This window comes from Phoca vitulina, unplaced genomic scaffold (assembly GCF_004348235.1).
Source record: "Phoca vitulina isolate PV1807 unplaced genomic scaffold, GSC_HSeal_1.0 scaffold14, whole genome shotgun sequence".
In the NCBI taxonomy this organism is placed as follows: domain Eukaryota; kingdom Metazoa; phylum Chordata; class Mammalia; order Carnivora; family Phocidae; genus Phoca; species Phoca vitulina.
The window spans coordinates 17,314,841-17,336,936 of record NW_022589717.1 but is presented as its reverse complement, the minus strand read 5'-3'; the positions used below and the strand labels follow the sequence as shown (position 1 = coordinate 17,336,936).

Here is a 22,096-nt window from a genome sequence, read left to right as displayed (position 1 = left end):
GAGGTGATGAAGTTAAAATGAGGCCATCAGGGTGGGCTTTAGTCCAACATGACTGGTGTGTCTATACGAAGAGAAAATTTGGACATACAAAGAGACCCCAGAGCTGCACATGCACAGAGGAAAGGCCATGTGAGGACACAGTGATACGGTGGCCATCTGCCAGCCAAGAAGAAAGGCCTCAGCAGAAACCAGACCTGTCAACATACCTTGATTTTGAACTCCCAGGCTCTAGAAGTGTGAGAAAATTAGTCAAGACACCCAGTCTGTGGTATTCTGTTATGGCAGGCCTAGCAAACAAATCACTTCAAATATTTTACCTTTTGCAACCAACTTCTATCACCATGAAACCTGAAGTTCGCATTACAAGTGACTCTTTTTATTCCAGTGTCTCCCAAAGCCTTCTGGCTAAAGTCCAGACTTCATAATATGGCAGACAAGCCCTTCCTGATCTGTTTGGCTCTTACTTCCCCAGCCTCTTCCCCTTGTACCCTGGCTCAAGCCAGACACAACTATTTGAGGTTTCACTTAGAAGCCACACCTTCTTTCTTCTCCAGCTTCTTACCACACGGTGAGTCCAAAGTCTCAGTTTCCATTTCAGTCCCTCTAGGACTGAAGGGTGCCCCCCCTCCTTTGGGCTTCCATAACCCTGGTGCTCACTGCAAACGACCTTGTCCTTCCCCCCCTCTGCTTTTCTTTCCCTTCCACTCTGGAAGCTCTTGAATCTTGTTCACTAGTGGGTCCTAGAGCCTGACACACAGTAGGTGCTCCATCAGTTGAATCAAAGCATGAACAAATTTGTGCAAGATAGAATACTTATGGAGTGCCTAACCTACGAAAGACGCGGAGAGGACAGAGATAGGTTTAAACCAGATTATTTGTTGTATTAGCTTGTTAGGGCTGCCATAATAAAGTAGCACACACACTGGGCGGCTGAGACACCAGGTCTGGAAGCTGGAAGTCCCAAGATCAAGCTATTCGCAGGGTTGGTTTCCCTAAGGCCTCTCTCCTTGGCTTGTAGATGGCTGTCTTTTTCATGTGGCTTCACATGGTCTTCCCTCTGTGTGTATCTTTGTCCTAATTTCTTCTTCCTATAAGGACACAAGTCAGATTGGGTTAGGGACCACCCTAATGAGCTCATTTTAACCTAATTACCCCCGTTTTTACAAAGATTTATTTATTTATTTTAGAGAGGTGGGGCAAAGGGGAGGAGGGAGAGAATTCTCAAGCAGACTCCCTGCTGAGCATGGAACCTGATGCAGGGCTCCATCTCACGATCCCAAGATTGTGAGATCATGACCTGAGCCGAATCAAGAGGCAGACACTCAACCGACTGAGCCACCCAGGTGCCCCTAACTTAATTACCTCTTTAAAGACCCTATCTCCAGATACAGTCACATTCTGAAGTGTACTGGGGTTAGAGCTCCAACATATGAGTTTGGGGAGGGCACAATCCAGATTGTAACATTAGTCAGGAGCACTGGCTTCATGGATGTTTGCCACTTGGGGTATTCCTGGGGTGAATGTAGACTAATACATTGCTGACTCCTTTGGAGAGTTATTTGCCATAGAGGTTCAGTAATGTACATTTTCATCAAGAAAGGGGCATTTTGGAGTTGATTGTCATTTTCAGGGGTTGGAGTGGGTGATTAGAAATATTGGGAAATCCACATCCCCAAGAATAGAGTAAAATCCCAGGGGACCAAAGTAATAAAAACACTTGAGGATCTGATGGTGATTGCCAACATTGCCATCCTCACTGGAAGTCCCCATTCTGAAATGGCCGGTACTTGGTTAACCCCAGGAAATTTGGTGGTTACATGTCCAGTTCCTACCCAAGAGATGAAAACGTAGGGACTAAAGGTTTTTTCCTCTGATCTTTACCGTTCATTGACTTTCAGGACCGGGAGAACTCTGTGGAACATGGTCAAGTCTTGTCTTTGGGCTTCAGATTAGACCTAGAGGATTTACACTTCTACCCCTTAAAGGGCTAAGAAAAGGTCCACCCGGGCTCGGCCTTGGTCACTCCCTGTACATAATTGAAATTGCTGCCCACAGAAGTCAGAGTGAGGTTGTAGGGAAGAGGCTGTAAGTGACTCTGACTGTTGCTATAACAACAGTACCTTGGTCTAATTTCTTTTGAAAAATGAATTTCAGCTGGTGGGATGAAGCCGAGCAGCTTCTCCGCACAGATAAAAACCCCACCGCCAGCCTTCCGAGCTCAGCTGTTCGTGGATCGAGTGCCCGGTGCTGCGCGGGCCACTGCCCGGTTGAACCTTTTCAGAGCCGGGTAGATCACACCTGTTTACCTGAATGCGAGAGCGTGCCCGCGTGCATGTGGACATCTTCACCCGCGGGTGATTCATCCTGGGAAGAAGAATTCTCTAGTTCTGCCTTGTCTCCCGTTCCTGAACAAAAGTTACTCTAAACACATGTAAATAATGGTAATCTCCTTGCTGGTAAATGAGGGCAGGTCCCCTAGCTTTCAGCTTTGGAGTAAAAGCCTGCTGTGGAATGGAGGTCTGGGAGTCAGACACTGTCTAGAAATAAGAATAACGTCCTTTCGCTCACGGGCTGCGATGGGGGGAGTGTGTGGGTGGGAGAAGTTGAGAATTCTCTTCCAGGAAGTGGCTCTTCGCTGTGCTTCATGCAAACTACACCTCACCAGAAAGAGCAATGTCTGACCTCTGAGGGAAGCAAGAGGCTTTTTATAGACTAGATCTTATTTCAAACTTTGGTTTTCCACAGGGAGATAAACACGTGCTGGGAATGTGTTTGAAAGCAGTGTTGGGTCTGGGTGCTGCGGGCTATTTGTGTCCCCCAAGCTGGGTGCAGGACTTAAGCGCCACTGAGTAAACTGGTCTCCTGGAAGGGACTAAAGACTAAAAGGAGAATTTCTCGTTGAAAAGAAGGGACATTTTGAGTAAACAGTGCAATAAAAATATTCTTGATTTTTACCCAAGGGAGAGAAAAGTACTGAGCCTCCCTGAAGGATTTCTCCTTCCCGCCTTCCTCCTCCCAGAGAATAAACAAATCAGAACCTCCTGTGCTTCGTCCTGACATGCCCGTTCTTGGGTCTGTGTTGTTGGTGTAAGTCTCCAGCTGTGAATGATGCAGATAAGATCTGATCTTCTCATTTGCCCTCTTCCTCCCTATGGTTCTTTTCTTCTTCCTCACCAACCTCCTTCACAGTCATTTCTTTACAGCTCTAAATAAAATCCCATTAGGAATTTCAGATTATAATACGAGGTCACACATATAGGCGTGTTTGAATACATAACGTATGCATGACTCCTAGTAAGAGATGGCAGAGACGTTCCTAAGAAAATTGTTTCTTGTCCTTAAAAATAAACGTAATGTAATACGTGTGCGTGTTTTTATGTGTATGAGAAGACAGAGCCGTTCGGGGTTCAGATTGTGGAATTCGGATGGCAACCACAGATCTCAGAGGAGCTTTTCTGACAGAGCGCTACCAAGGAAAGGAAGCTGCTACTGGGATGCGCACGTTTGCTCCCTCCCGAAGTTTTCAGGGCTACAGCTCTCATCACTTCTCAAACACATGCTAAATTTGCAGAGGAACATCTTCCTTTGAAGAGGAGCACAACGCTTTTCTGTGAATCAGGCAGATCTGACTGGGAGACATGAACACATCCTCCTTAGACTGTCACGATACGGGTGTCTAAAACCCTCTCCCAGAATTTCTCAGCAAGGCTTGCTCATGTTTAATCAGGACAGGAGTCATCGGATGCAGAATAGCAGAGTAGGTGAGAACAAGTGCAGCTGAGAAGAGGCTCTGCTGTGTGCCCTGGGACAAATTACTATCCTCTCTGAGCCCGTTCCTCATCCATCAGAGAGTTGTTGTGAGGATTCATCTAGGTAATATATGTAAAGCACTTAGCTTAATGCCTGGTACAGGGTAAGCTCTCAGCCAGTTAGAATATTAAATGACTTCAAGGATATCTTGAACATTTAGTAAGCAGTGAATCAAATTCTCTGGTAAAAACTTAGAAGTTTAGAGCTTTCAGGGCGTCTGGGTGGCTCAGTCAGTTAAGCATCTGCCTTTGGCTCAGGTCATGATCCTGGAGTCCCAGGATCAGGCCCCACGTCAGGCTCCCTGCTGAGCGGGGAGCCTGCTTCCCCCTCTCCCTTTACCTCCCCCCGCCCCCCGCCCCCGCTCCACCGCTCATGCTATCGCTCTCTCAAATAAATAAATAAAATCTTAAAAAAAAGTTTAGAGCTTTCTACTGAAAACTATGTGAGATTCGAAAATCGTATAACCTTGGCATTTGCAGAAATAACAGTCTCAGTTTTTAATGAGTAGTTAATAATTGTTGAAGCACCAATTTGAACTACATGTATGAAGCTTGTGAAAAATATTGTAACTTCAGATATAAAACGTACACAGGATTCGTGTGACTTGTGATGAAAATATAATTTGCCCATTCAGTTGAGAGAAAGCCAAGAGCCTGTATGAACATTTCTGTATTTGGAAGTATGGAGATTTGAGAGGTTGGGACTTAGCGTTTCTAAATGCCAGGGGCCTGTCTGCCACTGCTACTGATGTTTTATGATCCACTCTCAATATGTTGCTGTATGTTCGGTTGGTGCTTATTACACGTTTAAGAATAACTAAAGGATAGGGGGCGCCTGGGTGGCTCAGTCGGTTAAGCGTCTGCCTTCGGCTCAGGTCATGATCCCAGGGTTCTGGGATTAAGCCCCGCATCAGGCTCCCTGCTCAGCAGGAAGTCTGCTTCTCCCTCTCCCACTACCTCTCCCCATTCGTGCTCTCTCTCTCTCTCTCTCTCTCACTCTCTCTCAAATAAATAAAAGCTTTAAAAAGAGAATAACTGAAGGATAAAAGCATACATAAAAATCCAACCACACACACACATTTTAAATGCTTTTAAAAAGTACCTTACTCTGGGACCTCAACAGCTGGAATTGGGTGAGCATCCATGTTTCAAACACTGAAGAGAGGTACGATGACTCTTGTGTACACCTAAGACTACTTGGAAATAGAGTTTTAAATCTGACTCATAGGAGAAAGGAAAAAGATCATGGTCATTTCTAAAAATAACCTCAAAGTCCCCCAGAATGTTCTGAATGGCCCTGTTCCCTTGAGCTGGGGTGCTGAGCAGGGCCCCGGCATTCCCTGGGGCTTCTGTGGCTGAGGTTACAGATACCCACTAGGATGCCCCTTTTAAGATGATCCTTTTCCGCCTGGGCATTTCAGAATGGTGATTTCTAACTGCCCATGGCTGACATTCCCTCCAGAGACCCAACATTTCCCACTGATCGGATCCAAAGAAGCTGCACCCTGGGATGGTCACAAGGAGAGGTTTTTAACTCTTGGCTTTCAGGAAAATAGCGTGTGTGTGTGTGTGTGTGTGTGTGTGTGTGTGTGTGTGTGTATTTTTCATATGACTTTTATTATGTTGTGAAGTTGTTTTCTTTCTAAAATAATGTTAGGAGTATGTAAGGCTGACGAGGAAGACTTCAGGAGTTGTGATAAGATTTCTCTTTTTCTTTTGTGTTGCTCTGCCCTTCACATAGATCTTAAAAAAAAACTACTCAACTTTTGTCAATACATGTCTGACATGTGTTTACTTTCGGGTGTGGTCTTTGTTCTTAGGACCGAGTCCACCCCTCAGCGCCCAGCACATGGGTACACAGCATGCCCTCCGTTCATCTGAATGAAAGTGAAGGGAAGTATAAATGTGGAGGGAGAAAATGGTCTAGGATATTACTTTGCTCAGAGAAACCTAAAATGTAAAAAAATAAACATTTTCATGAAAAGTCTTATAGAAATCCAGCAGGTTTCTACAGAATCCAGGGTCCTCTGAGGTTTGAACTAAAACAATCTAGAGTGTTGTTGCTTAGTCCTGTTTGTGAGCTGTCCCAGAGTATCACTAGTTAACTCAGGAACATTTTATATGGACATTGGGTTTGTGTGTGTATGTATATTTAAAAAAAAAATCACACCAACAACTTCAGAATGTCAGAACACCAACAGAATTCTTATTCTAGATCAGAATTCCTAGAAACTAGGGATCCTGGACCAATTACCTCAGAGGAATCAAGGTTTTTATTAAATATCTTTAGATACCTGTGCCTCAACCAGTGTCCCGCTCTGGGTCCCACCTTGAGCTACTAAATCAGAAACTGTGGTAATGGGACTAAGAAATCTGCATTTTTAACAGTTCTCCAGGTCCCTTTAGAGTTGGAAAATGAATGGTCTAGAAAATTGAACCTCTAAATAAACCTCAAAGAATCCTTTCTAAGGGTGCTTAAATCTGGAAGACAGTTCTGGAAGTGTTTTTGCACAGCGTTCATACTCTAATAATTAAAATATCTAACACATGAGTATTCTGGGTCACTCTTCAAATTTATCCATGTGTTCATAAGTTTATTATCTGCTGGTAGAATGGGAAGAGAATAACCGTATGAAAATTGATACAGTGAATCATCTTCTGGTTTGATTGGAGCAGATCAAAATGACCAAAATGTTCTCTTTGAGCCTCTAAATTGGTTATAGCATCTGCAAACTGAAATTCCAATTCATCTTCAAGTCCTGGGAAATGGTTGTATCTCTAATATGGTGAAGAAAGCTCACTCACGCAGCTGGTTGGTGAGTGAAAACCACTTAAAGCCTTTGTATGGACATTCAAAATTCAGCTATGAAAATATCCAGAATTCTGAGTTGACACCCTTGTCAAAACATCTGACCTTGGTAATGCCACATGAAGTCTCTGGGTTTCAGTTTCAGTTTTCCTTTGCACAATTGTCTCCTCTCTCTCTGGTTGTTCTCCGCATAGATTCCCTGAATCCTTAAGAGTCCTCAAAAATATTGAGGAGGGGAAGTTCACAAGCCATTTCCAGCATCTTAAAAGAACCAAAATAAATTGGACATTTACTCAATTGTCATGAAAATGCTAGGCAGGCCAACATTTTCAAGCGTGTACTTTGGGGGATAATTCCATAAATTCAGTGTAGTCATTTGAGAGATCGCCTTAGTGGTCATTCGTAAGTACAGTCCCACGAAGAAACAGGAAAGCAGTTATAGGATGATATGTATGAGAATGCCATGGGAGCATGTGGATGGCCTCCAGGATCGGGCCTGGGGGGAGGGGCTGTCAAGAGTGACTGTAGAGTAGGTAATGTCTAAACTGAATTGGGAAGGACAAATAGATTTGGTCAGGTGAAGAAGTTGGATAAGAGGATATATGCAAAGGCCCAGAGTGACAGAGAATAAACACCGTATGTCCTGAGAACTACAAATAATTACGTGTAGCCAAAGGGTTAGAGTTGATTGGTGTTGGGAGGGGGTGTGGACAGGTGGAAGGGAAGAAGGTGAGAGGTGATAGCTAAGACAGGAGAGGGGTAAGTAAGCAGAGATGAGGATCGACTTGTGGAGGGCCTCTGTGCTGGATTTAGGTGATGCTGAAGACAGAAAAGCTGCAGGTGGGCAATGGGCATGACCAGGTTCACACTTTATAAAGAAAACTACAGGCACAGTGCAGAGAACCGGTTTGGAGGGGAGCGAGCAAGACTGGGGAAGAGAGAGTCGTTCGGGAGCTGCTGCAGAAATCACAAGAGAAGTGTTGATGATCTGAACGAATGCAGTGGCATTGGGGGTGGAAGATGAAAATAAAATTCGTAGATGATAAGAACAGATAGTTCTTGAGGTTTAATTGGGTGTGGGTGGTTGGAGAGGATGGGATCGGGGATGATTCCTGAAAACAGTGTGAGAGAGCATTCTGATGATCAGCATCGGAGTCCAGTGCCAGTGATGAAGGCACAGCCAGGCTTTGCCATCCACGGGGGAGGGTGTGGTGTGGGCTCTGCAGTCAGGCCTGAGTCTGAATTTGAACCTGGGTGGAGCCCCCTTCCCCTCCTCCCCCCCTCCCCCGCCCCAGCTCTGTCATTTTGTAATCTTGCTTTATCTTACTATGCCTGAAGTTCCTTCTCCATAAGATAGTTATAATAAACCCTATTTTTTTACAAGCATTAGGTGTAGGAGACAAGGAATCTGATGGCTTACCCCGATGGCTTTCATCTTAAAGGCTTCATTATTAATAGCAGTATCATCTTCTTTATTACCAGGCTCCATGACCCTGCCCAATTTCATGCAAAATTAGGGCCAAGGCAATATGAGGTTTTTGTTTTGTTTTGTTTTTTGACTTACTAGCACTGCTAAAAGCCGAAAGGCAGAAAGAATCTCTTTTTCGAGGGTATGCTGGCCCAGGGGACCCCTAAGAAGCCCCTCTGTGTGAGCAGAGGCCTGGTAATCTTAGCTATGTTCCTCATCCCTGTTATGGGTGTCATCTACCCCGCCCCATTCCACCTTCTCCAAAGCACTGACCTTTTCCCCGTAGAGCCGTAAGACCGGCACATGACCTGCCCCAAAGATTTTATATGAGGATAAAATATGATCCTGTGTGAAAGTACTTTATAACCCCAAAGGCAAAGCTATTCTTCTTACTACTGGTGTGAGTGTCCTATCACGCCTCCCAAACCATTCTGTCTCTCTCAGCCTCTCAATTTCTTTCTGTCTCTCTCAGTTCCTCTCTTCCCCTACCCCCATGCCCCCTTTCTGTCTGTCTGTCTGTCTGTCTCTCACACACACATCCACGCACATCACGGTTTCATGGGAGACAAACGCTATCAAGCCACACTGGAGGTGAGAGACTCGTGCTGAAGCCATTCTGGAGGACGACTTGTCTCCTCCGGAGTAACTGACACGTGCTAGCGGCCCATATTGTCACAGGCATGGGATGAACAGCATACTTCAGCTCCTGGCACCACAGCCTCTCTTAATGGGCGAAAACATTTATATGTAATAATAGTAAGAGAGGAACAAGGAAGCTGATGCTCAGTAAAGAGTTTCTGTGATTCTTCCACAAGGGCACAAATCATACTAAGAGGCTTCCAGCTTTGTACGGCAGAAGGGCCAGGGACTTCCCTGAGATGAAGCCATTTGGGATGAGACTCTTACCCGAGTCCTTGGGAGGCAGGGGCTCACAAGGATACCCCTCTATTCAGTCAGCCATCCTCCTGCTCACTGAGCAGAGTGCTTGCGAGTTCCTCAGCCTTCTCAAGCTCACAGGTTCTATCTCTTCCTGCCTGTTCTCCTTCTGTCTTGTGAGAGGGACATAAAAGAATTAGACTCACAAACCACCTTTCCGTAGAGCAAACAATAATGAGATAGACAGTAGAGATTCTAAGATTGCTCTAACTATTTGGGGCACAACAAAACATAAAACCACAACATAGCATATTCAGTGATGTCTTTCTTATTTGCTTATTTCCCAAATGTTGTATGTCAATAAAGGGACCAGCAGTGGAGAACTTGAGGCCCTCAAGGAAAAGGAAATACTCAGCAGCTCCATTCCGGTCACATGCTGAAAATGCATTCAATTTGAACCTCAGCAATCTAGTGCCGCCCTACAATCTAGGACGCGAATGCGTTAGCGTTTGGACTTCGGCTTGAATGGCAAACTTGATTTTTGTTGTTCATATTAAAAAAAAGCTACGCCAGATGCTTGGAAAACATGAGGATTTGCCAGCTAGGGAACAGAAATATTATCATTCTACCTATTTGTAGTTTGAAGATCCGGAAAGTAATCGATCTCACTTGCAGTTGTGACTATACTGGCATCACTGAATTTTTTTTTTTAATATTTTATCCATTTGACAGAGAGAGACACAGCGAGAGAGGGAACACAGCAGGGGGAGTGGGAAAGGGAGAAGCGGGCCTCCCGCGGAGCAGGGAGCCCGATGCGGGGCTCGATCCCAGGACCCCGAGACCATGACCTGAGCCCAAGGCAGACGCTCAACGCCTGAGCCACCCAGGCGCCCCTCACTGAATTTTAAAGATAATAATAGCTAAGGCTTAGTGTGGGTACTTACAGGTTACCAGGCATGAAGCTAAGTGTTTTCCATGTTATTCCATTTAAGTTTGTTCTCGCAGTAACTCTATGAGCTAGATATTATTAACCCATTTTGCAGATAAGGAAACCAAAACTTAGGAGAAGTTAAAGAAGTTTTCCAGGATCCATTCATTCAACAGATAATGATCAACCATCAACTCTGAGCTACTGGGGACCCATTAGTGAACAAAAGAGAAAAATCCCTTCCCTCATGTAACTCACTTTCTAATGGAGGGGATCATAGCTAATGTATTAAGTACCAGACGACATTTATATGTATTAACTCTTAGGTGGCGGGGGTGGGGGAGGTGGTAGTCTCAGGTTTGACCCCAGGCATTCTAACTACAGAGCCAGGGCTCCTGTTTCTGTATTACTGCCCAGTGCTGCCTCACCCAGGTAGGCCCCCTCAGCTGGGAAGAGGTGAAACTTGGGGTTCCCAGCCAGACCTGTCCTTCAGCATGGTCTCAGCCACCACTGTGTTACAGAGGAACAAACAGACCATTTGTCTTTATTTCCCCATCCCGCCCCATCTATTTCATGGCCAACAACAGAATCATGGACCTGAACTTTCTAAAATAAAGTCAGGTTCGTTTTTAAGACATTTTTTTTTTTAACAGTGGTGCCAAGGGCCCCAAGTCTTCTCTTCTTTAGGCCCTGAAGCTGTGATATTTGAACTTGCTGCTGAGCGTTGGAGCTACATTCAGGTATCTGCCATACCTGTGTTCAGAACCATGGCTTCCTGGTACCATAATTTTCTAGCAGTTTCTGCCTCATAGGATGGATTGAACCAGTATCTTTTTTGAAGTCAAATTCCAGTGTGTCCCAGTTAGGCCCTTGTTTTCAGCAATTCTGGGGCTTCTACTAAGTGACTGCAGATAGTGTTTGGTGTTGTGATTAAAAATATCAGATTTAGGAACAAGGGTTAGACTGGATTTTTACTCAAGGACCTTTTCTGTTTACTTTTGAAATGGAATCCTCTACTTATGAGAGCATAGCAATCAAGTGGTACTGCTTAGGGTCCCCCACACCATCTGCAGATTGGTTTTATTATACATGGGGCTCCTCTAGAGCCCTGGCAGTTCCACGTGTGAGTGCTGAAGAACAGGGTCAGAGGGAACTCTGTTCCTCTCTCCCCTTGCTTCCATGATGCACTGCACTTTTGCAGGAATAAGAGAGTGCCCAAGTGGAGGACCGCTCTCCCTCCTCCCTGCTCCCCAAGTCATCCTGCCTTCTGCCTTCTACTCTGTGAAGTTACTGAATCCCTCTTCTAACCTGACTTAGTCTTCCTTTGGTCATTCAGCAGGCACTTCCTCAGTACGTACCCTATGCCAAGCTCTTTGATCAGAGCTCCACACACTGGCCCCTTTCTGGCAGAAAGGAAGGGGGCAGACGGATGAGTTAGGTTTATAGTTAATAAATCCACAGAGTTAACAAGAGTTTTCTTAACTGGACTTCTCAGATAAGTCCATTTTAGTGGACACAACACTCTACATTCTCCAGGGTAAGAATTCCCATTACCAGGAACCTCAGCTCCTGGGTCATACTCAAGTTCCAGTGGCAAAAATTCCCACAGAACAGGAAAGCAAAGGCCCCGCAACCCTCAGGGCTGGACTCCTGCTGCACAAGGTCCCCACCGGGGAGGTCTGGGTCCTGCAGCTTTTTGAGCAAAAAACTCTCTTGTAGGGGCCTCAGGGATCTGCCCAAAAGGCTGGGGCTATTGATGGACGGTGCTGTGCCTGAGCTGAAGAAGCATCACACGGCTTCATCCCTCGCAGATCGTGTGCACCAGGGCCCTCTATTTGATTGCACACTAAATTGTTAGCAATCTATGCAGACATGATCTTTCCTATGAATAAGCCAATCCATGGCACACACCATAAAAGTCAGGCATTTCTTATGGTCAAATGAGGCTGCCTCCTGCTCTGATTAAAACTCACCTCTTTCAGCTCCTGTGAATTAGACAGCAGAATTAATCATTCAGTTTGCCATTATTTATCAACTACTGCTATGAACCTGAACACTAGGTGTGGCCCCACAGATACACAGTAAGCAAATCAGTCAGAGTACCTACATTCTTGGAGCTCACTAAACAGACACTGAAGCAATCGCCCCAAAGTATGGTAGGAGCTCTAACTGGGGAAGTAGAGGTTGCTTGGAAAAACTTATTCCAGGATATCCAACCCAATATAGGTGGATCAAAGAAGGTACCTAATGTAGTTGGGGGTGGGGAAGGGATGTAAGAAGATTTCCTAGAGGAAGTGAAATCTAAGATACAATCTGAAGGATGAGTAGCTGTTGACCTAGGAGAGGGGGGGCGGGAGAAGTTTGTTCCAAGAAAAGAAAACAACATGTTTTCTACCCTGGAGGTAGAAGGAAGCTTGGCACATCTAAGAAACTGAAAGACTTTCAAGGGAGTTGATAGAAAATGTTTGGCAGAGGACAGGGAGGTGATGTTAAACAGAGAAGCAAGAAGATGAACCCGGAATGATGAGCAGAAACCAGGTGAAGTAGGCTCAGATTGGATTTCAGTCTAAAGGCAATGGAAGCCATTGCAGAGTTATAAACAGGAAAGGCAAAGTATTTCTTGAAAGAGGTGGCAGCATAGAGAATAGATTGTTGGAGAGCAAAGCAATGGATAAAAGAATAGATGAAAGAGTAATGGAGGATGAATGGAGGCAAGGCAAAGAGACTAGTTAGAAGACTATTGCAACAATTTAGCCAGAGAAAATGGTATCCTGGCCTAGGATAGTAGCAGTGAGTTTGGAGATGAGTGGACATATTAGAGGGATATTTTAGATGTGGAATCCATAGGACTTGGTGGTTGGTGATGTGAGGCGTTTTGAGAAGAATGCTCAGGTTTCCAGTTTGGGTAAGTGAGTAGATATTGAGTAGGGAACTGGGTAGATACTGGGATGGAGAGCATGGTTGAGGATCATGTTTGATAATCAGCTCACTGCTGAGACGTGTTGAGTTTTAGATGCCTATGAAACATCCAGGAAGAGGGGTCTGAAGTTAATAGAACTCCACAGAGAAGACTGGCCTGGGTACCTCGTTAACAGGATCATCAGCCTAGAGAAGATGGTTGAAGCTGTTGAAATGGATGCAATCATGTAGTTAAGCATGTAGAGTGGGCAGGAACAAAAGCTTACAAGCAAACAATGAGGAATTCCAACATTTAGGAGAAAGAACGAAGAATACATATGACACTGAGAAAGAGCAGACGGAGAGCAAGAAAGAAATGCAGGAAAATGTGATAGCATGGAAAGCAATGGAAGCATGCTTTTAGAGCAGAGCGGGCTGCTGCATCACAAGGTGCTGGGTGGCCGAGTAAATAAGAACTGAAAGGAAGTTGTGGGTTATGTCAACCATTAATCTTCATTTCTGTGCTATTCAGTAAACGTTAAATTCCATATTCTTAGAGGATTTTTAGTGTTTTTTAAAATACTGTTGATTTAATTCCTTGATGTCTTCAGTTAAGATGTGAGAAGAAGTTAAGATAGGTATTAACATCTTGCGAAAGTATAACACATTTGGGGCCAAGTCTCACATTATGTGTTGCTTTGGAAAATAATGATGGATGATTCTCTGCTGTAAGAGAAGTACTGCCTTTAACTGTCTCTTTTTCTTTTGTTCCCCACCCTCCAATCTTTATTTTGTTTTCTATCTCTTAGCCTCATGAGCTGTTCTTTTAGATAAAACCTTTTCCCACAGGATTTGAAGCCTGGCCACTCTTGAAATTAGATGTGGAACTTCTTTCCCGTGTGTGATAAAACATTTAAAAGTTAGTTCACAGCAGTCGTACATCACCTTGCTCAAAGAGTGAACGATGACTTGGAGATTTACTCACCCTCTTTCCTGTTTCTTTCCCAGCTCCAAGAGACTGTGAAGAGGAAGTTGGAAGGAGCTCGATCACCACTTAATGGAGACCAGCAGAATGGTGCTTGCGATGGGAGTTTTTCTCCAACGAGCAAGAGAATACGAAAGGACATTCCTACAGGAATGGAAACCCTCAATATGCCACTGCCTTCAGCTTCTCCTCTTCACCAACTTGACCTGAAGCCTTCTTTGCCCTTGCAGAATAGTGGGACTCACACTCCTGGGCTTCTAGAAGATCTAAGTAAGAATGGTAGGCTTCCAGAGATCAAACTTCCTGTCAACGGTTGCAGTGACCTGGAGGACAGCTTCACCATCCTGCAGAGCAAGGACCTCAAACAAGAGCCTCTAGATGACCCTACTTGCATAGACACATCCGAAACGTCTCTTTCAAATCAGAACAAGCTGTTCTCAGACATTAACCTGAATGATCAGGAGTGGCAAGAATTAATCGATGAGCTGGCCAACACGGTTCCTGAGGATGACATACAGGACCTGTTCAACGAAGACTTTGAGGAGAAGAAGGAGCCCGAATTCTCGCAGCCGGCGACGGAGACCCCTCTCTCCCAGGAGAGTGCGAGTGTGAAGAGCGACCCCTCTCACTCTCCTTTTGCACACGTCTCCATGGGATCTCCCCAGGCGAGGCCCTCCTCCTCTGGCCCTCCCTTTTCTACGGGCCCCACGGCCGCGAGTTTGCCTTCGGCGGCCAGCACTCCCGCAGCTCCAAACCCCGCCAGCTCACCAGCAAACTGTGCTGTCCAGTCCCCTCAGACTCCCAGCCAAGCGCACGCTCCAGGCCAAGCCCCACCCCGGCCTGGAAACGGTTATCTCCTTAATCCGGCAGCAGGGACCGTGGCTGGGGCCGCGGCGGGCCCCGTGGCCGTGGCCAGCTCCGACATGTCGCCAGCGGAGCAGCTCAAGCAGATGGCCGCGCAGCAGCAACAGAGGGCCAAACTCATGCAACAGAAGCAGCAACAGCACCACTCCAACCAGACCTCCAGCTGGTCGCCCTTGGGGCCCCCGTCCAGCCCCTACGGAGCAGCTTTCGCTGCGGAAAAACCAAATAGCCCAATGATGTACCCCCAAGCCTTTAACAACCAAAACCCCGTAGTGCCTCCCATGGCAAACAACCTGCAGAAGACGACAATGAATAACTACCTCCCTCAGAACCACATGAATATGATCAATCAGCAGCCAAATAACTTGGGTACCAACTCCTTAAACAAACAGCACAATATTCTCACCTACGGCAACACTAAGCCTCTGACCCATTTCAACGCGGACTTGAGTCAGAGGATGACCCCCCCGATGGCCAACCCCAACAAAAACCCGGTGATGCCCTACATCCAGCAGCCGCCGCCGCCGCCGCCACCGCCGCCGCAGCAGCCGCCGCCCCCGCCGCCGCCGCAGCTCCAGGCCCCCAGGGCGCACCTGAGTGAGGAGCAGAAGCGCATGCTTCTCATGAAGCAGAAAGGAGTGATGACGCAGCCCATGGCTTACGCCGCGCTTCCATCCCACGGGCAGGTGAGTGTGAGAGCGGCTGGTGCGTTTCCGACCCGCGGCGCGCCCTGCTCTCCGCGCGCCGGGGGCGGCGGGCTGTCGGTCCCTGCGTGCCCATTCCTTCCCGTACTGCCTCTTGGCGTTGCCAGGCGTAGGGTTTGGTTTGTGCTTCGTTTTGTTTTGTTTTCCCCCTTTCTTCTAAGAGATGGAAAAGGTTGGGACGGTAGACTTTCCTGTGTTTGAATGTCTAGGAATCAAACTTCTTTTATTCCTGCCAGCAGATAAGGAACCAGAAATTACGGTCAAGTTCGCACTCCGAGAGAGGCAGGCCATAGAGGTCACAGGGCAAAACATGCTGCTCCTTCCTGGCTTCTCTCCCAGGTCACAGAGCCCTAGACTCGGGGTGGTAGCGAGGCCAGAGCGTTTAAGGGATCTCCTCAACGGTTTCATGAGGCCCTGAACCTCTCCGCCTATCTTACTGAACTGTGAATAATGGAAACGTGGATTCTTGATGGTTGAATGTGGGAGTTGTCCGTAGTTTCAGAGTGGAGGATGGATTTCTGAAGGGCCATTCCCCATTTAAACACTGGCTGCTGAACTAGCACTATTAGATGCTGTTTCAACGCCGCGTGACTTGGGAGTGCAATAAAACCTTCCCGATGCGTTCAGCTCTCATCCAGGAAAAGTTGATGGGGGATATATCTTAGTGCTGGATCACAATAATTCTCCTCTTTCCCAGTGTCTTTCTTCAGGACATCCTGGTTTAGGGGTGTAGGGCTCTCAGTGACCTGTGAGAAAAACGAGTGGCAGCCAGTTGGGGAGTGAATCCTCATTGACAAGCATTCACTCCCCTCATCCTGACCAGGAGCAGCTTGTCTACATTGAAGGAGTGGGGAAATGCACTGCTCTACTGCCTTTCCTCCAACATGGGTGAACTCGCTGGAGCCACCCTTCCACTACCAGTTGCTATGTTGTGCCTCAGTCCTCTCAGGATTCTGACATTTGCATCGTAGTTGGGGGTTTTGCAGCAAATTCTTTGCTTTAAGGGCTCTCACGTGCAAACAGGTTCTAACTAGTACTTGGATATGTGTCCACAGTTGGATGCATTAGAAGCTCTGGGAAGTACTACAGGCAGATCTTGCATCACTAGGGGCTGTTTGCATCTCCCCGGATGGACGCCCCACCCCACACCCACCCTCCCGCAGCTTGATGGAGGCTTGATGGAGGTGGTGCTGGCCTGCAGAGACAGGCCTGAGCTCTATGGCTTGATTCTTGTCCTTCACAGCCTTCCAAGCCCCAAACCTCACAGTGGTTTCTTGTCTGCACATGCCGGCCAGCTCCAAAGAAATTCTGTCTGGAGAAATAAAAATATAGCTTGGTTTACACCAGCTGTAATCAGTAGCTGGTAGAAAGACATCATTGAAATGTGAGCTTTTATGTTTTTATCTTGGTTTCATTAAGAAAAAAAAGCACCATTGGAAAATGCAACATTTTATACACTTCAGTATTAAGTTCTGAAGGAGGCCAAAATAGAGGCAACACACAGGGTTGTTTGTTGTAGCCCAGACACGTCAGAGGTTTATGAGATCACAAGCTGTCAGAATGGTCTGTTGTTAATCTTAATACAAATTGTGCTTCTACATTTGCTTTTTTCCTTGAGCAACAGTGAAGTATTTCCTCCAAGCCAGACCAAAGATGATTAATTCCAACTCACAGGCTCTGCAGACATGTGGGTGCAATGTGAACCCATCCTCACTCCCCACCCTCACTAAATGTCTTTTGAAATTTGCTAACTTGGGATGAAGTTCTTGTCTTTGCTGGAACATGAATTTTAAAGGTACTTATTTCAGGTCCTTATGCTTGCCTAACTATGAGTAACCGAAGCCTTGAGCTACAGAGCTCATGTTTTGAAAGGACTCAGTCAAGTGTAGAAACAAAAGTGATGGTTTTCTGGATTAAATCTCTGGGATCCTCCTCTTTTCCTTCCATCTCACGAGGTACTTTCAGAGTGGACAGAGTCTGCCTTTTTGAGGCCTTATTAGAATAATCACTTCTTAACCTCAAAAAGAACCATCAAGCAAAAGCACACTTTTTAATGAAATATTAACTCACCACTGTTTGAAAAAAGCTTCAAAATACATATATAAACATGTGAATATCTTTCTGCAAACATACCATTTATTTCATGCTTTCACCTGATTGTGGAGCAGTATTTACATAGCTCTCAGAATAGTTAATTACACTATATGCGAGTACATTACACAAATACAAGCTCAAATTACAGGCAAGATATAAAATATAATTATACATAGGTGTAGTTCGAATTTGTTTTCTGCTGTTGCTAGTGAAAATTCACTTTACTCTTTGTTGGCCACAAGGACCATGATCAACACTTAGTTTTAATGAAGGACTTGAATACCAAAGCCAATAATACTGAAACATTTATTTCAAGGTAATTATCTTATACAGATGTTTACTTGATTGGGATATATGCAGACAATGCCATTTCTCTCAGAAGATGCCATTTCTCACTTACCTGGATATTGTTTTTAAAGAGGGAACCAAAAACTAGAAACAAAAGAAGCTTATTTCAAAATATCAAGTATGTTTTATTGAGTAATGCCACTACTCAGAATGTACATGTTATTCATTGTAATTAGAAAATTAAAGATTTATGTACAAAGATTATGCTCATGGTAATGAAACAAGCTTATGATAATGAAAAATGGGGACCAAAATAAATATTTTGGAAAAATAAATAATGTACACAAAAATCACGATATTAATAAGTGATTAATCACATGGAAATGCTCATAAGATGAACAAAATAATCAGATCATACAATAGCTTGTATGTTATAGTCCACGTTGTGTTTTTTGATCTGTGTAGAAAAATACTGAGTATCTAAAATATTAGGAGTGGAATTTTGGGTTGGTAAAATTGTGATTATTATTTTCCTCTTATAATTTACTGAATTTTCTAAATTTTCTGTCATATATGTTAATTCTACCATCAGGAAAAATACTTTTTAAGCAAAGAAAATCCCCTGTTTTAAAAAAAAGTTTATGCTTCACTGATTCTTTTTTAAAAATCCTTATTTATCCACTTTGTCAGTTGGATTGAGGTGATACCGTTATTGTCTATTCATTTACATATATTATTTGTAAATTCCTCCCTCCTTCTAGAGATAGTGCTAAAACCCACTCCCCACACTCCCTCTCTTTTCCTTTCTCTCTCCACATCCTCTTTTCACTTCTTCTCTTAAGTCCCATCAAACTTCAGCTAAAACAGTGACAGTGAAACTATCGATAAAATTTCCACCATTATAAGCTTTAGAATCTTCTTAGGGTTATGTTCTTGTATTATTTCTTTGATCTTTTCTTCTTTCCCTTTTCTTTTCTTTTCTTTCTTTCTTTCTTTCTTTTTTTTTTACTCTGTGGAACTTCATCATATACTGGGCCTTCTGGATTGCTCTTTAATTTTTAAAATTTGTGTTTCTGGGTTGAAATAACCAGAACGTATTTTGGTCCTGTCTCTCTATTATCTTTTCCTAATCTCATTTCTCAAAGACAGGATCTCTCTGTCTCTCTCTCTCTCCCTCCCTCCGTCTCTGTCTCTGTGTGTGTCTGTCTCTCTATTTTTGCTATTTTTTCATAGTACCTAACACTGTGTCTTCAACATAACGATGTTTAATAAATCATTAAACACGGCAATTATCAAAGTTCAAGCCAAAAATATGTTTACTTGATTATCAGCTCCAGTGGAGAGAGCATTAGCAAAAATAACACAGAGCTGTTTTTGAGATCAAATAGAAGAACCGAAAAGACAGGTCTAAAAAGAATCCTTTGATAGGAGGTGGTTATCTTGAACCCAAAGAACAACAATGGGATTGCTGGGACAGCGAACTCAGTCTCTGTGTCTGACAAACAAAAAAACAGAGGAGCAACTGTGAAAGAAGTAAACCAAAAGCAAATGACTGCCTGCTGGTCAAGGAATGTGACAGGGATACCCAAAGCCCAAAAATAATTCCTACATGGAATAGTGGAAAGCGAATAATTTCCAAAATGTGATGTTAATTTTTAGTTGTTACTATCATAGGACTAGAGAAATCATAGACTACTGTGCTACGTTATTCTTTGCATGTGTGTTTGCTACGTGTGGCTGTGTATATCACGATGAGAAGATGTACGCTCATATGTTACAGAATGTTTTCCCCTTTCAATCTTATTTTACCAAAATATGTTGGGTACCATGTGAGGTATATTATTACGAGCTTTTTAGCCATAAAATCTCCACAAAAAGAACAGAGCTCTAGTATTTACAGCCATCTTGGAAATCTCTTTGAAGATATATTTTCCTTAACTCTAAAAACCTGGAGCCCCTTTGTTTAGTTTCCTTAAGATATATTGTTTACTTTATTCAAATAATACATGACATAGTTTCGAAAGTTAGATAGTACTCCAAGTCTTCTGAGGAGAAACAGCCGTCTACCGCTTCATCCCCTCCATTCTTAAGTTGTTTTCTCTTATTTACCTCCATCAGCTGCTGGTTCTCAATTTTTCAGTAATTTGATTCTGTAGAAGATGAGGATTTAACTGCTTATACTACCTCCTCATAAGCATAACCGCCACACACAGAGTCTCTCTGTTTCTCTTCCCTAAACTCTCAATATAACTAGATATATCACAAATTATGATTTTAAAGTATTCCATATTTACATGAGTGATTTTTGCATAGCACATCACAATTTCATTATGTAGTATACTATGATTATATTTCCTTTCTTATACAACTTTTTGTTTTCCCTGGAATTAATAATAGTCTCTTTTTTATTGGTGTTGTCCTTATACCTACCTTCAATCCATCCTCAAATTTGTCCGACTCTGTAAAACTCGAGATATGATCAAAATCAAATAATCTGTTTTTCTTATATTTTCTTTCCTATTTTTTCCCTCTCCCTTTTCTCTCACTTCTCTCTTCTCTTCCTCGATCTTTCTTTCCTTTAATGTCTCTCCTGAAGGTTTATACCCTCTTGCTCCAGTCTTCTTCTTTCCACAGCTTTCTTGGTCTGCTACTTAACTGAAATACTGCAACTGCCCCTCACCATTATTCTTGGAATGTTTCACCCCTTTCTCATCACATTACCTGTTTTCTTGTTCCCTCCACCTCTTTCTTGCTAGAGTACATCCTCAGAACTTGTTAAGAAAGGGTGCTCAAGAGATTGTTTTGATGAAAGCTGTTTTTGAAAATAACTTTATCCTCACATTTTATTGACAGTTTGCCAGATGTAGAATTATAGTTAGGAAACATTGAGTCAGAATTTCAAAGACATTTCTTCAAGATCCTGTGGCTTTCATACTGTTGAAAAATCTAGTGACATTTGGATCCCCCTTCTGTGTGTGACTGTTTTTTTTTTCCCCCCACTCTGAGAGCTTTTCAGATCTTCTCTGTATTCCTGAAATTTCATAATGGTATGCCTAAATGTAGCCATTTTTCATTCACTGTGTCTGGTACTATGAACTTTTTCTTTAAAAATCTGGAAAAATATCCTTAGGATATGTTCTTGTATTATTTCTTTGAATATTTCTCCCTTCCTTTTTCTCTATTTTTAACTTTCTAGAACTTTTATTCATCATGTATTGGACCTCCTGGATTGTTCTCTTATTTTCATATCTTTTCAATTTTCCATATCTTTGTCCTTTTGTTCTATGTTCTGTAAGATTTCCTTAACTTTATTCTCCAACTCTGAAATTAAATATTTCATTTTATCACATTTAGAATTTCCATAAGTTCTTTCTTGTTCTCTGATTTACCCTTTTTGATCTAAGGATATTATCGTTTAAATTAAATTCATTAAGGGGCGCCTGGGTGGCTCAGTTGGTTAAGCGACTGCCTTCAGCTCAGGTCATGATCCTGGAGTCCCAGGATCAGGTCCCGCATCAGGCTCCCTGCTCAGCAGGGAGTCTGCTTCTCCCTCTGGTCCTCCTCCCTCTCATGCTCTCTATCTCTCATTCTTTCTATCTCAAATAAATAAATAAAATCTTTTTAAAAAAATAAATTAAATTAAGTAAGTTTTCTCATGCTCTCTGCTTTGTCTCTGTTTCTCCCAAGCACCCTTTACCCATATGCTTATTTGATTTTTCTTTCTTTCATGTTAGAAGCTTTTCTCAAATGTCTAATTATTTTAAGAATGAGATATAATATAGCTAATTAGTTGCTCTGTGGGTTTACACAGGGCTTGTCATATGTGGGGCTTTGCTGTAGAGGGATTGGGCTAGAACCCAGCCGTTTTACTGGGTCAATGTCTGTAGATTTTCCTCCCTGTGGCCAGTCAAAAAAAGACTCTTTCAATCTCACTCCTGAAATTTGTTAAGTCTGGAGGCTGGCTTTTTGGAGCTGAGCAGAGGAAGGGAGTTGGTAGGTGGTAGTGATGGTGAGGAGTGTCTCACTAAATGCTGTGTAGACTTGCATTGCATCTCCCTGCTTTTGTATGGCTCCTCCATTCACCCTCACCCAGCTACAACTGGGATCTCGGATTCCAAAGACTTGTGGCTTAATCTCTCTGTCAAGTAGTACACCTTCCTTCTTCCAGTCTGGGGCAGTATATCTGGTCCACCTCTTAATTATACAGGACTTTAGCCAATTTTCCTTTTGTGCACACCCCACCTCCCACCCTGATATTTAGAGGTCCTTCTAATTTCTGAGAATTTATAGCATTCTTTGGCTTGAATCATCTTGCTTTATTTTTGGCTTCCCCTACTGCAGGCTTAGATTTAGCTTTCTCTAAGCTGCTAATT

The 22,096-nt window shown here is 43.7% G+C and overlaps 1 protein-coding gene across 1 annotated transcript in view; it reads left to right on the top strand.

Annotated features, from left to right (window-relative positions):
• The window catches only part of LOC116637466 (mastermind-like protein 3), a 239,465-nt gene extending 221,183 nt beyond the window's left edge, over positions 1 to 18,282 (top strand). Inside the window, exon 2 of the mRNA XM_032412878.1 lies at positions 13,797 to 18,282. Coding sequence (XP_032268769.1) covers positions 13,797 to 15,542 — 1,746 coding nt within the window. The 3' untranslated portion in view covers positions 15,543 to 18,282. The remainder of the gene's footprint in view (positions 1 to 13,796) is intronic.
• Positions 18,283 to 22,096: the final 3,814 nt, after the last annotated feature.